This window comes from Eubalaena glacialis, chromosome 16, assembly GCF_028564815.1.
Source record: "Eubalaena glacialis isolate mEubGla1 chromosome 16, mEubGla1.1.hap2.+ XY, whole genome shotgun sequence".
Classification (NCBI taxonomy): Eukaryota; Metazoa; Chordata; class Mammalia; order Artiodactyla; family Balaenidae; genus Eubalaena; species Eubalaena glacialis.
In genome coordinates, this window is record NC_083731.1 from 64,059,996 (window position 1) to 64,073,360 (window position 13,365).

The 13,365-nt window shown below is 44.4% G+C and overlaps 1 protein-coding gene across 1 annotated transcript in view; it reads right to left on the minus strand.

The window, feature by feature from the left end:
- Window positions 1-13,365, minus strand: part of LOC133076365 (protocadherin-8-like) — a 49,084-nt gene that overhangs the window by 9,844 nt on the left and 25,875 nt on the right. Inside the window, 3 exon segments of the mRNA XM_061170914.1 lie at window positions 2,182-2,244; window positions 3,973-4,146; window positions 4,253-4,408. Of these exon segments, the coding sequence (XP_061026897.1) occupies window positions 2,182-2,244; window positions 3,973-4,146; window positions 4,253-4,408 (393 nt within the window).

Consider the following 13,365-nt stretch of genomic DNA (forward strand, 5'->3'; position numbering starts at 1 on the left):
GGCTCTCCAGGAAGCAGGCCTTCAGCCAATCCTCATAATCTTGATTTCTGTAATACCATCACTAATAATAATAGCTGTTAAACAGCCTCTGTACTAAATGCTTTACTTATGCCCAATCGCATGTGATCCTTGCAAGAACCTCTGAGGAAGTAATGATTGCTTCTATTTTATGGAAGAAATCAAAGCTCTGACAGGTTAAGTAGCTGGTCCAAGGTCACACAGAAATAAGCCACAGAACGCACGTGAGCCCAAACCCTACGCTCTTAGTAACTGACTAAGTAACTGACTAAGTAACTTAGTAACTGACCATGCTGTCTCCTCCACCTTACTCTTCTCACCTGTGTTATGGGGCTAGCCATCATAAGGGCCAAAACCAAACTCAGCCACAATGTGTGTCGACAGGCCTTGCCAACCATGAAGACTGGCAAATATACAACGCCACTGCCCTTGAGCCCACTCTGCTCTCTTCTGTTAGGGACATGTAGGATTTAGATGTGAATGTGCTTCCAAAAGCCAAAAGGTGTCACCAACTGAAGTGTTAATATCATGAACATTTCAAGAGTTGGGGAGCTTGTCCGCTATGTGACATGCAGGAGTCAGGGAAGCAGAGAAGCAGGAGGGCCTACCCTGGGATCCCCAGAAAACATTTGACTAGGTAAGGAGGCTAAACGGCCTCATAAGCAAAAGCAAGAGGGAAGAGACACTTGCAGAGCTCCATCTGCTGCATTTAACAGACGGAGCAGAGACGGATGCGTCCCTAACCCAGCATCGCCCTTCCCTTCCGCCAATGGAAGCTTTTTCCATTGTTCTGCCCCCTGCACGGTTTGCATGGAAAAGCAGCACAGTGTGGACATCATTAAAAGTATCATAACCGGAGGCTGAAATGAGACACTGATCGTTCAGTTAAGCAACAGATATCATAAACAAATGTAATTCATTCTGCCTGCAGCCTGACATCACTGTCTGAGGACCACTGCTGAAAATAATGTGTCTGTCTGTGTTCTGCTTAAGCTTTCGGATGCCGGAGAGCCCCACTAAGTCACGGAGAAATAGGTCTGCAGATGGCTTGCTGCAGCCAAGCAGCAGTGAATGAGCTCCCGTCCCAAGCATCAGCCCCCTCCCTGCCCCCAGAAAGCCTCTGAATGTCCCAGTTGCTGTTAAACCGCCATGGCTACAAAGCCACCGGTGCAGCCAACCGGAGCAATGGCCTCCCGAAAAATGACAGATTTAAAGGAAGAAATACCGCGCACTTGCTGGAGGCGAGTTATTTTAATATAATGCCGAGATGACAGCTCTCCACATTTAATCATCAGACTCCAGATTTTTTTGCCACGACATTAGAATCTCTCACAATTTGGGAGAAGGCTTCTTTTCCACCCATGCCTGACAGTTGCATGTTGGCAAGAAATGTCTGTAAACTTCTCCAATTATTTTTAATAAAATGTAAATGATTGTCTGCATAAGCCCTCTCTTTCCCAGCCGCTCCCGCCCACAGCCAAGGGTAGCAGTTGGCCATGCCTTCCGGGCAAGGCCTCCGTGGCTTTGTAGTTTTCCTCGCGGTACTAACTTGCCACGCAGAAGGCTTGCCTCTCTCTTTGTCACCTGCTACTAGGACCATTTCTTTTTTAATGGTGTCTGTGATCAGCAGCTGTCAGAGAGACTGTGCATTTGATTATCTGCTCCTAAGTGGACTGAAGCAGCCGGATGCCTCCCAATCACAAGCTCAGCTTCGTCTCAAGGTCTGGCAGCCATTAAAAGGGACATTTGCATAAGTCTCGAATTTGCTAATTCTTACAAGGTCCCCTAAGGTAGGTCTGTACCGTTCTCATACCCGTTTCTTCCTAACAGATGAGAAGCAGGAAGGGTGACACATTATATCTTAATTAAAGATACACAGCATGATAGGAGAACAGCCAGGACTCATACCCAGTGCAGAAGCGACTGTGCATTTCTTCTTTCCCAAAACTTTCAGTGGGTGTCTACCATCTGGAGGCCCTGAGGATGCAAAAATAAATAAGACACGGGTCCTTCCCTAGAGGAGTTAACAAGGTAATAGAGCAGACAGACAGGTGAATAAATAACGTGAGCACGTGTGAAAGGCAACACAATCCAGGTAAGCTCAAAGCACCAAGGAAATGTTTCCACGACTTAGTGTGCCTGTGGGGTTGGGTGCAGACTCACGGAGACGACAGCTGAGCCGCACCCTGCAGGATGCTCAGGTAGGGAGGGGAGGAAGGCTTCTGCCTGCTGACAGATAGAACCACACAAGCTAAAGCAGGAGACATGAAATAGCGTGGAGTGTTTCAAAAGCAGGGCATCACAGGAATAAAGACGCAGACGTAGAGAATGGACTTGAGGGCACGGGGAGGGGGAAGGGTAAGCTGGGACGAAGTGAGAGAGTGGTATGGACATATATACACTACCAAATGTAAAACAGATAGCTAGTGGGAAGCAGCCGCATAGCACAGGGAGATCAGCTCAATGCTTTGTGGCCACCTGGAGGGGTGGGATAGGGAGGATGGGAGGGAGGGAGACACAAGAGGGAGGGGATATGAGGATATCTGTATACATATGGCTGATTCACTTTGTTATACAGCAGAAACTAACACACCATTGTAAAGCGATTATACTCCAATAAACATGTTAAAAAAAACAAAAGCAGGGCATCTTTGGGGAGGAAAGAGTCCAGGCCCCTGAATGGAGGGAATATCCGGGAGCTCAGCTGGAAAGGAAGATGGCGGTCAGAAGATGGATGACTTTAGTGGTTTTCTAGTTACTGCTGATCTAACACCTGTCCCAAAGGAGGCTGGAATAAGTTCTTGTATGTCAGCCACCCTTCTCCCCTGCCCCAAGAAAGGGCAACCCAACCCACGGGGTGAAGCTGCTACTGTCCTGTGTGATAAACCAACCAGGGTGTCTTCAAAGGGCAAAACAGCCCCTGAGACTAAGAAACCCACTTCTGGCACCTGAGTAAACAGGAGAGAACTCTGCTTTCCTTAGAGGAACCTGCAGACACTCAGCCCCTTCCTGGGCTCTGTTCAACAATTCCTCACCTGCCCATTAGTGTTTCGTTCACCTTCATTCACAGCCTTCTCTTTAACTGGAGTGTGGGCCTTTCAGAGGGAACGGGGCTGTCATTAGTACCCCGTCCTTATCTATCACCTGAAAGAGAAGCGCTGATACGCCTTCCCCAGAGGAGGGATGAATGGCTTCCAAGGAAGCAGTGCCCGGAGCCCCCAGAGCTGCCACCTCCCTCCCGTCTCATTTTCACCTCTTTCTGAGGTGCAAAAGCTGGGATTTGAGAAGCAGTGCTCTTGATAATAACAGAAGGCATTTTGCAGATCTGGGTTAGCTTCTGGATTATATTCTGGGTAAATGATTAGTGCTTCTTTCCAGCAGCCTGGGCTCCAAAGCTCCACTCACGAGAGACAAGTGAGGGGTGTCTGAGTCCTACTAAGGATGTCCCCAGAGATTAGGGACATTACCCACTCTGTCACCAGCTGTGTTTGACACTGGGCACCTCGCCCAGCACCCCCAGCAGTGCTAATGGGCAATTCACCTACGGGGCCCTCTCAGGATGCCTGGGCAGATCCTTGCTTTGCAAATGCAAAATAATGTTCCCAACAAAGCACACACCTGCTTCTGGGCGATGCACATGATCCATCTCTACAGTCTCTCGCACCTGTGCTGTCTTTGCAACTTCCCTTCCTTCCCTTTCAATGTGCTAAATTGAGATATAATCGAAGCTGAAAGAACCCAACTCTTTTACATGCGCTCCACTTCAAAGGAAACATACAATCTCGTGAGGTGACTGTATTTATTCTGCCACAGCTCAGTATAAGCACCACCATACCACCTCACTGCAGGTTCCAAATGACAAATTTTGAGGGCTATTGAACACGCTGAATGTTTTCAGAGCAGATCCGTGGAAAGTTACTTAGCACAGCTGTCTCGGTAATTGTGATACATTACAGGAGTGTGTGGTACTCGGCGGCCTGGGCCTCGCACTCGCCTGGGTAGTGGGACAGCCTGGACTTGGGATTCGGCACCACAATCTGTGAAACCAGCAGGGAGACGGCTGCCTGACGAGCATCCCGAGCCAGGGTTTGCAGCTTCATCTTATTTGGTTCAATGGATTTGTTTCCCCTATCAGGAGGTCACGAATAGAGAGCAGATAGAACCAGTGCTACGGTGATGCCTTTGAACCAGCCTGGCATGCCTATCAAGTGGGCTGCCCCCCGCTTACATTCACATGTCTGGAGAGTTGAAGGCAGGGTATGTGCACCCTCCAGGGTCCTTCTTAGTCTGGAAGCAGCTAGAGTGTTTCCCCTCAACCACCTTCATGGCCCCTACCCCCATGCCTGCACCCTGCCACTTGGCTTCATGATCCGACTCATCAGCCAGGATCCTAGGCATAAAAGGGATTTAACATTCCAACACACACAAGTTTTTTCCTTTAGTTCTTCATTCGACTATGCATGTGTGAATGCCCTTGTGCTCCCTAATTGACTCAGGGAAGGGCCTGGCATGGAATAACAATAACAATCAAAAGTGACCGTATAGCCCATGCTTACTAACTATGTGCCAGGCAGACACCAAGTGCATAACTTGTAATTGCCTTTTTACTCATAACTACCCTGTGATAAAGCTATGATTATTATCCCCATTTTGCAGATAAGCAAACTGAGGTCAGGAGAAATTATTAAGTAGATATTAATGACTGCAAAACTGTGTGTTTTTATAACAATATAATGACAATGGTGGTAGTGGCCAGAGTTATTAAAGGAAATTATCTTCTGGAGCAGAGGAAAGAAATCAGATTTCAGAATCAGATAGTCCTGGAAATCCCAACTCCAGTACTTACTAGCTGTGAATTTTATACCATTTTCTAATGTATCTGGGCTGCAAAATAATTACATCTATGATTGATTTTTGTAAGCATTGCATATAAAAAAATATATGATGGCTTATCACAGAGGAGGACCTCAAAAATACACACCTGTCCCTTTCTCTGTCCCTATCTCAGTCTCACATCTCATGAGCCACAGTCCTCCCCCCATTCACCAGGCGTATGTTCCAAGACCCCCAGTGGATGCCTGAAACCACCGGTAGCACTGAACTCTACATATATAATGTTTTTTCCTATACATACATACCTATGCTAAAATTTAATTTATAAATTAGGCACAGTAAAAGAATATCTGAATTGCCAGCATCAGTACTTTTGTGCTTTGGGGCCATTATTAAATAGAATAAGGGTGACTTGAACACAAGCCCTGGGATAACACAGACCATCAGTCTGATAACCCAGATGGCTACTAAGTGACTAACAGGCAGGACAAAGCGATGGTTCACGTCCCAGGTGGGATGAAGTGGGATGGCAGGAGATTTCATCATGCTACCCAGAAGAGCAACTTAAAACTTATAAATTGTTTATTTCTGGAATTTTCCACTTAATATTTTCAGTCTGCAGTTGCCTGTAAGTGAAACCACAGAAAGTGATACCCTGGATAAGGAGGAACTACTGTATTGCCTGCTGAATTGCTTGTGGTAACCTAGAGTCACTTTATGGTTATATCTCATTATTAAGATGTAAAAGTGAAAGTGGGGCAGGGTGGGGTATGGGAAAAATGCCTACACTCATCTCTACTCAGAAAGGGCATAAAATAAGGGCATGATTCAACAAAATGCCTAGAATGATTATCCGTGCATAAAAAATATTTACAGGGGAAAGCCTTAATTAACCAGGACCCAACTGTGGAATCGGTTAGCTAGTATTTCTTCTCTCTTGGCCTAAAGAATTATGAACCAAGAACAACAAAACAAACTTTCCAAAAATAGAACAGAACTAAAATAGAATAGAACGGTCTTAAAATAGCTGCTTCCTAAAGTAATGAGCTCCCTGTCCCGGGACATAGTCAAGCAAAGGCTGGACAACCAACTGTAAGAGATGTTGTAAAGGAGATTAATGCATAAGCCAAGTGTTTGATGAAGTCAGTGATTTTCAAACTTTTTAGCAGCAGAACATAAAAGAGATAAAAGTCGAGCCGCTTGGGGTGAAGAGAGATGGGAAGCTCTGATCCCCCCATGAAGGTGCCGAGGAGTCCCTGTGAAGTCTTAGGACTCAGGAATTAAGCCAGTAAGAAAAGCCAGCATTTGCACAATATCTTGCAGTTTACAAAGTCTTCCTGTGCATGCAGGTTATCTTTCAAGAGTATGTTACAGGTGAAGTTCAGACTAATACACATTGTGCTTTATGGGAGTATACACTTGATAGCCCAAGTAAGGTGAGTGTGACGTGATTAATTTGTAAGCAGAGGCATATCTTGCGGGGTGGGGAGGGGTGCGGTGCGTTTTCATTGCAAACCCAAAACAGGGGGAAGTAGGCTCCTAAAAATAAAGAAGAATCTGGAGCCCAGTGACAGCTTGGCACTCAGCTTCCATATAGGCGAATGTTCCAGGCCCTGGGCACTACCAGAGAAGCGTGGAAGTTGCAAAGCCCTAAGGTGAGAAAAAGCACAGACAGGGGCTTCCCTGGTGGCGCAGTGGTTAAGAATCCGCCTGCCAGTGCAGGGAACATGGGTTCGATCTCTGGTCTGGGAAGATCCCACATGCTGTGGAGCAACTAAGCCCATGCGCCACAACTACTGAGCCTGCGCTCTAGAGCCCATGAGCCACAACTACTGAGCCCACATGCCACAACTACTGAAGCCTGCATGTTCTAGGGCCTGTGCTCCACAACAAGAGAAGCCACTGCAATGAGAAGCCCGTGCACAGCAACGAAGAGTAGCCCCCACTCACCGCAACTAGAGAAAGCCTGCGTGCAGCAATGAAGACCCAACGCAGCCAAAAAATAATTTAAAATCATAATAATAATAATAAGCACAGACAGAGGCTCTAAAGATTCCAGGATCCAAGTGGGTAGGGAGATTGAAATCCTTAAAACTAAGGATAACATCTAGATTTTTGGCTTCAGTAACTAAGGAGTTGGTGGTTACATTATTGACATGGGAACAACTAACAGTATCAGTGGAGGGGGCGCTAAGAATTCTATTTTTTTCTTTTGACACTGAAGTGTTTTATTTAGATTGTTAAAACTAGAAATATAAGATGAAGAATTCTATTTTGGAAATATGATAGATCAGATATCTATTAGGTACTCAAAAGTATAAATGATATAAGATTCTTTCTCTTTCAACCTACTTAGAGGCCATCTTCCAAAGGATGGCCTCCAAGAGTCTTCATTTGGGGATGCGGGATAAAACTAAGGATCCACACGCAAAGTGACCCTGAAATATACTCTGGCCCCATAGCCAAGCTCTTCCTATAGACACGGGTACTAACAGGGGATGGACTGGAGGCTTAGTTGAGGACTTGAGGTTGCTGAGTCCTCTTGCAGCTGTTCGATTCATCAGAGGTTCAGTTTCAGGGGGATCATGCCAATCCCAGGGCTGCTAAACATCAGGCAGCCCCCTGCTGCAGCCGTGAGGTAAAGTTGGTAGCATGTTCAAATACCAGCAGCGGCTTTGTTCTTACAGAAAAGCATCATAGGGCTTCCCTGGTGGCGCAGTGGTTGGGAGTCCGTCTGCCAATGCAGGGGACACGGGTTCGAGCCCTGGCCCGGGAGGATCCCACATGCCGCGGAGCAGCTAAGCCCGTGCGCCACAACTACTGGGCCTGCGCTCTAAAGCCCGTGAGCCACAACTACTGAGCCCGTGTGCCACAACTACTGAAGCCTGCTTGCCTAGAGCCTGTGCTCCGCAACAGGAGAGGCCACTGCAGTGAGAAGCCTGCACACCACAACGAAGAGTGGCCCCCGCTGGCCGCAACTGGAGAAAGCCTGCGCGCAGCAACGAAGACCCAACGCAACCAAAAATAAGTAAATAAAAATAAATTAAAAAAAAAAAAGAAAAGCATCATAAGCTCAGCTCATAAGAATCATCAGCCATATCCTTTCCCATTGCTATTCATGCATAATTGAGCAGGGTGCCAGGGACCGTCTGCCTAACCTTGAGATTATGATGCAGAGATGCAAACACATCCCATTAATACGTAAACCCAAACTCGTCACTTGGAACATGGAAAACTGCCTGCGAAATGGCCAAGGGATATGTCTTTCTGACTAAGAAAAAATGTTATTTGAGGTATTGGAGCAAGATATATGTGTGGAGTGTTGCAATATTCCCAGCACCCCCCCGACCCCTGTTTTCTTTATGTGAGTCCATATGAATGAAGAGCCATAATAGAAGCCACTAATGAAGGAAGATTGGTGCTTCTAAAGGGCATCACCCCCAAGAAGCTCTGAATTAAATACAAGGGAGGAAATGAACATTGGGGTGCGTGTATCTTTTTGAATTATACTTTTCTCTGGACATATTGCCCAAGAGTGGAATTGCAGGATCACATGGTAACTCTATTTTTAGTTTTTTAAGGAATCTCCATACTGTTCTCCATAGTGGCTCTACCAATCCGGAGAAAACTGTAATTCGAAAAGATACATGCACCCCTATGTTCATAGCAGCACTATTCACAATAGCCAAGACATGGAAACAACCTAAGTGTTCAACAGATGAGCGGATAAAGAAGATATGGTACTTATATACAATGGAAATAATGCCATTTGCAGCAACATGGATGGACTTAGAGATTATCATACTAAGTGAAGTAAGCCAGACAGAGAAAGGCAAATATCATATGGTATTGCTTATACGTGGAATCTAAAGAAAGAAAAAAAGATACAAATGAACTTATTTACAAAACATAAAAAACAAATTTATGGTTACCAAAGGGGAAAGGGAGGGGAGGGATAAATTAGGAGTTTGGGATTAACATATACACACTACTATATATAAAATAGATAACCAACAAGAACCTACTATATAGCACAGGGAACTATATTCAATATTTTGTAATAAAGCTACAAGGGAAAAAAATCTGAAAAAGAATTTATATATATATGTAAATATACATCATTGTGCTGTACACCTGAAACTAACACAACATTGTAAAGCAACTATACTTCAATTTAAAAAAAATAACAAGGGAAGAAAATACTGTACTTACTCCATTCTAAGAGAATAAATTGACCAGCCTGTTGAAAGACATAAACCCCGTTCATGTGAAAGTTGCAGACACGTATCTTCATGGTTATCTGTGGTCGATCTGAAGTTATTTATCAAACCAAATCAATCCAACTGATAACCAGACTACTTCTTTCACCAGAAAATAGTTCAGATTTCCTTTCTACTCTCTTTCAAGATGTAAGCTCCTTAAACTCCTAAGTGATCAAGTTCCTCATGACAGAGGATTATTAATTCTGATCCTTTTACAATTTGGAACTTCAATGAAATCTTCCCATTTGTCACCTCTTTAACCCAGCACAGATTTGACGCCTCTCAGATTAATTTTGGTGATGAATCCGATTTCAAAGAACATTCATCCAAAGTTGAACCCATGCACCTGCTAATGTATTTCGGTACTTTTAGTAATAGCTTTAGAGAGCTTTGTAATTTATATTTCACTGTATATTAAGATATCCTCCTTCAGTTTGCCTGCATCTCCGTGAGAACATTTTTCATATTTCAGATTGACACCAAACACTAGAACTAAATGGATGAGATAATTTTAAATATTATGCAAATACCCACGCAGGTCAGGTATTTTAATATTTTCTCATCTCTAATTTATTTCTGTACTTGTTGAATGTGGCTTCTCATGTGTCCTTTTAAGTATCTTCTTAATTTTAATGATACTTTAGAAAATTATTTGAGTCTGTTCTGTGTGTAGAATTTTTTATGAAATGGGAAAAGGCCATGGGGGTAATGAAGTAGAAACTATTCTGGCTTGGAGTTTTTAGCACAATAAGGACACATAATGCTGCTATCAGTATGTTCACTGATCTTGGGCAAATCACTTAACCTCTATGTAAAATGGATCGAATGATGTTCATCTCATCACCATCCACCCAACTCTCCCAAGACAAACTTCAGAGTCATCATCTCTTTGGTCCTCTCCCACGTGGATCAGTGGAGTCAAGGGAGAAAGATGCTGGGGGATCTGGGGCAGGGTCAGGGGCGGGGGGCGTTGAGGATGGGACACAAGGATTATTAGCATCCTATAACTTCTGCCCAAGAGGAAGGGTATGTTTCCAAGAACTACTCTTTGAGTCACAGTAAATACAGCCTTTAAGTTCTCTACCAGTTCTCCTGTCCCCACTGTTTTTCAGCTCTGCCCACATTACTTCATCCCTATGGTCCCTTTCCTGGCTCAAGCCTGTATCACCCTGATGGCTGCCTCAGCTTCCTACTTGGTCTTCCTGCCGCAACTCTCTTCTCCTAAAACCATCAGTTTCCTTCAGACCATTCACCTGCCAACAAACAAACCTACCCTTAGTGGCTTCCTTCCCTACAGGAGAGTCAGTTCAATTCAATAGTAGTTTCTTGAATATCTACCAAATGCCAGGAACTTCTCAGCTACACCATGAAAGACCTTCAAAAGCTGCTTGCTGGACCAAAGTTGAGAACCAGATGCACAGGCACAAGGCAGACACCCGCTCACCAAGTATCTGTTTTCATTAATTTATACATATTCAAAGATTTTTTTTTTAATTGACAAAAGAAAGGGGACGAAAACAGTGCATTAATAATGGTGCCTGTGTAATAGTGGAAGAGATAAAGTCAGAGGAGGGAATGAGATGGCAAATCTCTTCCCTTTATGAGCCCTAATGAGGGAAGAGTTTAGGATATAAGCTGAAGTGTGTTCAGGGGAGTCTATAAGATTCTGGTCTTGAGAAACATAGCCCCATGGACAGCTCTCTCTCTCTCTCTCTCTCTCTCTCTCTCACACACACACACACTCATGTGAAATGGAGTAGAAAAGACCCTGCTCTATCCCCACTCCCCATTCCCAGTCACAGATCATGGGACAGGTTTGTGTCCCTGAGAGTTGAGGGTGGTCGCCAGCCGAGGTGCCCCAGCTAGGCAGAATGTTTTGGTGGAGGCACGGTCAGCAGTGGAAAGCTCAAGAAACCTTGATGAGAACACCGGAGCAGAAAATGAAAGCAGCTGATCCTGAGTCCAGATGAGATAGATGCCTTGCTGGTGGGGAGGAGATGCCCAGAAATACCTGGGGGAGACTTTGGGCATATCCTAAAGGATAAGATAGCAGTGAAAAGCCCCCAGAATCAAGACAGTAAATGCTAACACGACCCCATTATACTCACCAGCGGGTAAGGTCTGGGACATCCCCATGGGAGGATCATCTTCCTCCACACTGCATCCCCAGCATCTCGTGGATAACCTGTGTCCCAGGGACCTGGAACCCTGGGGCTCACATGCTTCTGGGTCTTCTTCCTAGAGCACCTTTCCCTTCCTCTGTGGCTGGTGACATCCCACTCAGCCTACAAGGTACCTCATTTGCCAGCTCCTCCATTAAGTCCTCCCTCTACCCCATATCATCACTCCTCCCCCAAAACCTCTAGGCAGAATCACTCACTCTCTCCACTGTGCCCCCTACCACTTGGTACATACATTGCACTTTTTAATTATATTCTTAGTCACTGTTTTTACGGCTACTCTCCCACTAGGTTCAAAGGCGGAGGCCAGATTTATTTCAATGTTTTATGCAACCAAAGGGCAACCTGAGGCCTGGCCCTATACATATCCAGTTTTCCCTACTTCCTGCCCCAAAGGCCAGGGTTCTGCACCTCTCTGTCCTGTTGGTTCCCACATTCTCTTAGGTTAGTCCCCACTGGGACACTTAGCACACGCACCCACCTCCTCCTTGAAACTGTGATGTCCCCAGTGCCCATCCAGTGGTTGTACATGACAGGTACTCAGTGACCATTTATTAAATGAAGGAATTCCTTGAATGACTAAATGACAGAACAAATAAGAAGTGGAAAAAAGAATACGTGCCATGTTTCTTCTTGGCATGAGTTTCTGTTAACATTCACAAATAACTAATAAAGTTTCAATGAGAAAAAAATGTATTTGTTAAAAATGAATCCCTCTCATTCTTTTTTAAAAGCAAATCAAATTCCAGCTTTGTGGTTTTGTCTATGTGACCTCAGGCAAGTCACTTTCCCTTCACTTATCTGTAAAGAGGAGATTCGTCCCTTGGCTAGAATTTATTGAGCATTCCCTCTGTACAAGGAATTGTGTTAACCACTTTAATTGCATTGTCTCATTTAATCCTCAGTAATTCCATGAAGAGTGCAATTCCATTCAAGAGTTTAAATAATCTGCTCAAGGTCACACAGCTAATAAAGCCCTAGAAACCTAAGCCTAGGTGTTCCTGATGCCGATGCCCAAATGCTCAAACTCCCCTGTCTCCTTTAATATGTCTTCCGTCTCTAACTGTCATAAATTCTATCATGTTAAGAAACATCTATGGCCTCGAACATCATGTGCCAGACCAGCTGTGAGCCCCTTTCCTCCTCCTACAACTAAATAAGTTTGTGAAGAAAACGTATCCTAAAGAGGGAACAGGTGGAAAAAAACCCGTGTGTTCATTGAATAGATAAATGGATAAATAAAATGTGATGTATACACACGATGGAATATTACTCAGCTCTAAAAAGGAAGGACATTCTCGCACATGCTACAATGTGGATGAACCTTGAGGACATGACGCTAAGTGAAATAAGCCAGTCACAAAAAAGACAGACTGTATGATTCCACTTGTATGAGGGAGCTTGAATAGTCAAATCCATCGAGACAGAAAGTGGAATGTGGTGGTTGCCAGGGGCTGGAGGAAGGGGGAATGGAGAGTTGTTGTTTAATGGGGACTGGGTTACAGATTTGCAAGATGCAAAGTGTTCTGAAGATGGACGGTGGTGATGGCTGCACGATAATGTGAATGTACTTAACACTACTGCAGTACACACTTAAAAATGGTTAAGATAGTAAATGTGTATTTTACCACATTTAATGTTTAAACACATTAAAAGAAAAACAAACAAGTATACCAATTACTCAAAACAGGGGGGGATAAAAGCCACCTCCAAAATTCCGATGATCATCCTCTATTTAGCAGGAAACAGCTATCACTTGACAGAGCTGTGAGAGCTTGGATGAGGGGCAGGGGGGTTTAGACGGGGGATAGATCCTCACAGAAGGAATCTGGGCAGATGCAGGAGCAGCAGGAAGGCCTCAGGGAGGAGGGATTTCCCCAGGTTTTTTTTTTAAATAATTAATCAGTTACTGTGGTACCTGCAGTATTTAAAAAAAAAAAAAAAAAAGGTAATTGGTTCAGGAATTAAGTTTTCTTTCTACTTTTCTCTTTTTCTCAGTAAATAACTAGATGTGTGACTCTGAGCGAGCCACTTAACCTCTCTGGATCTCCATTTCTTTATGTAAAATGGGA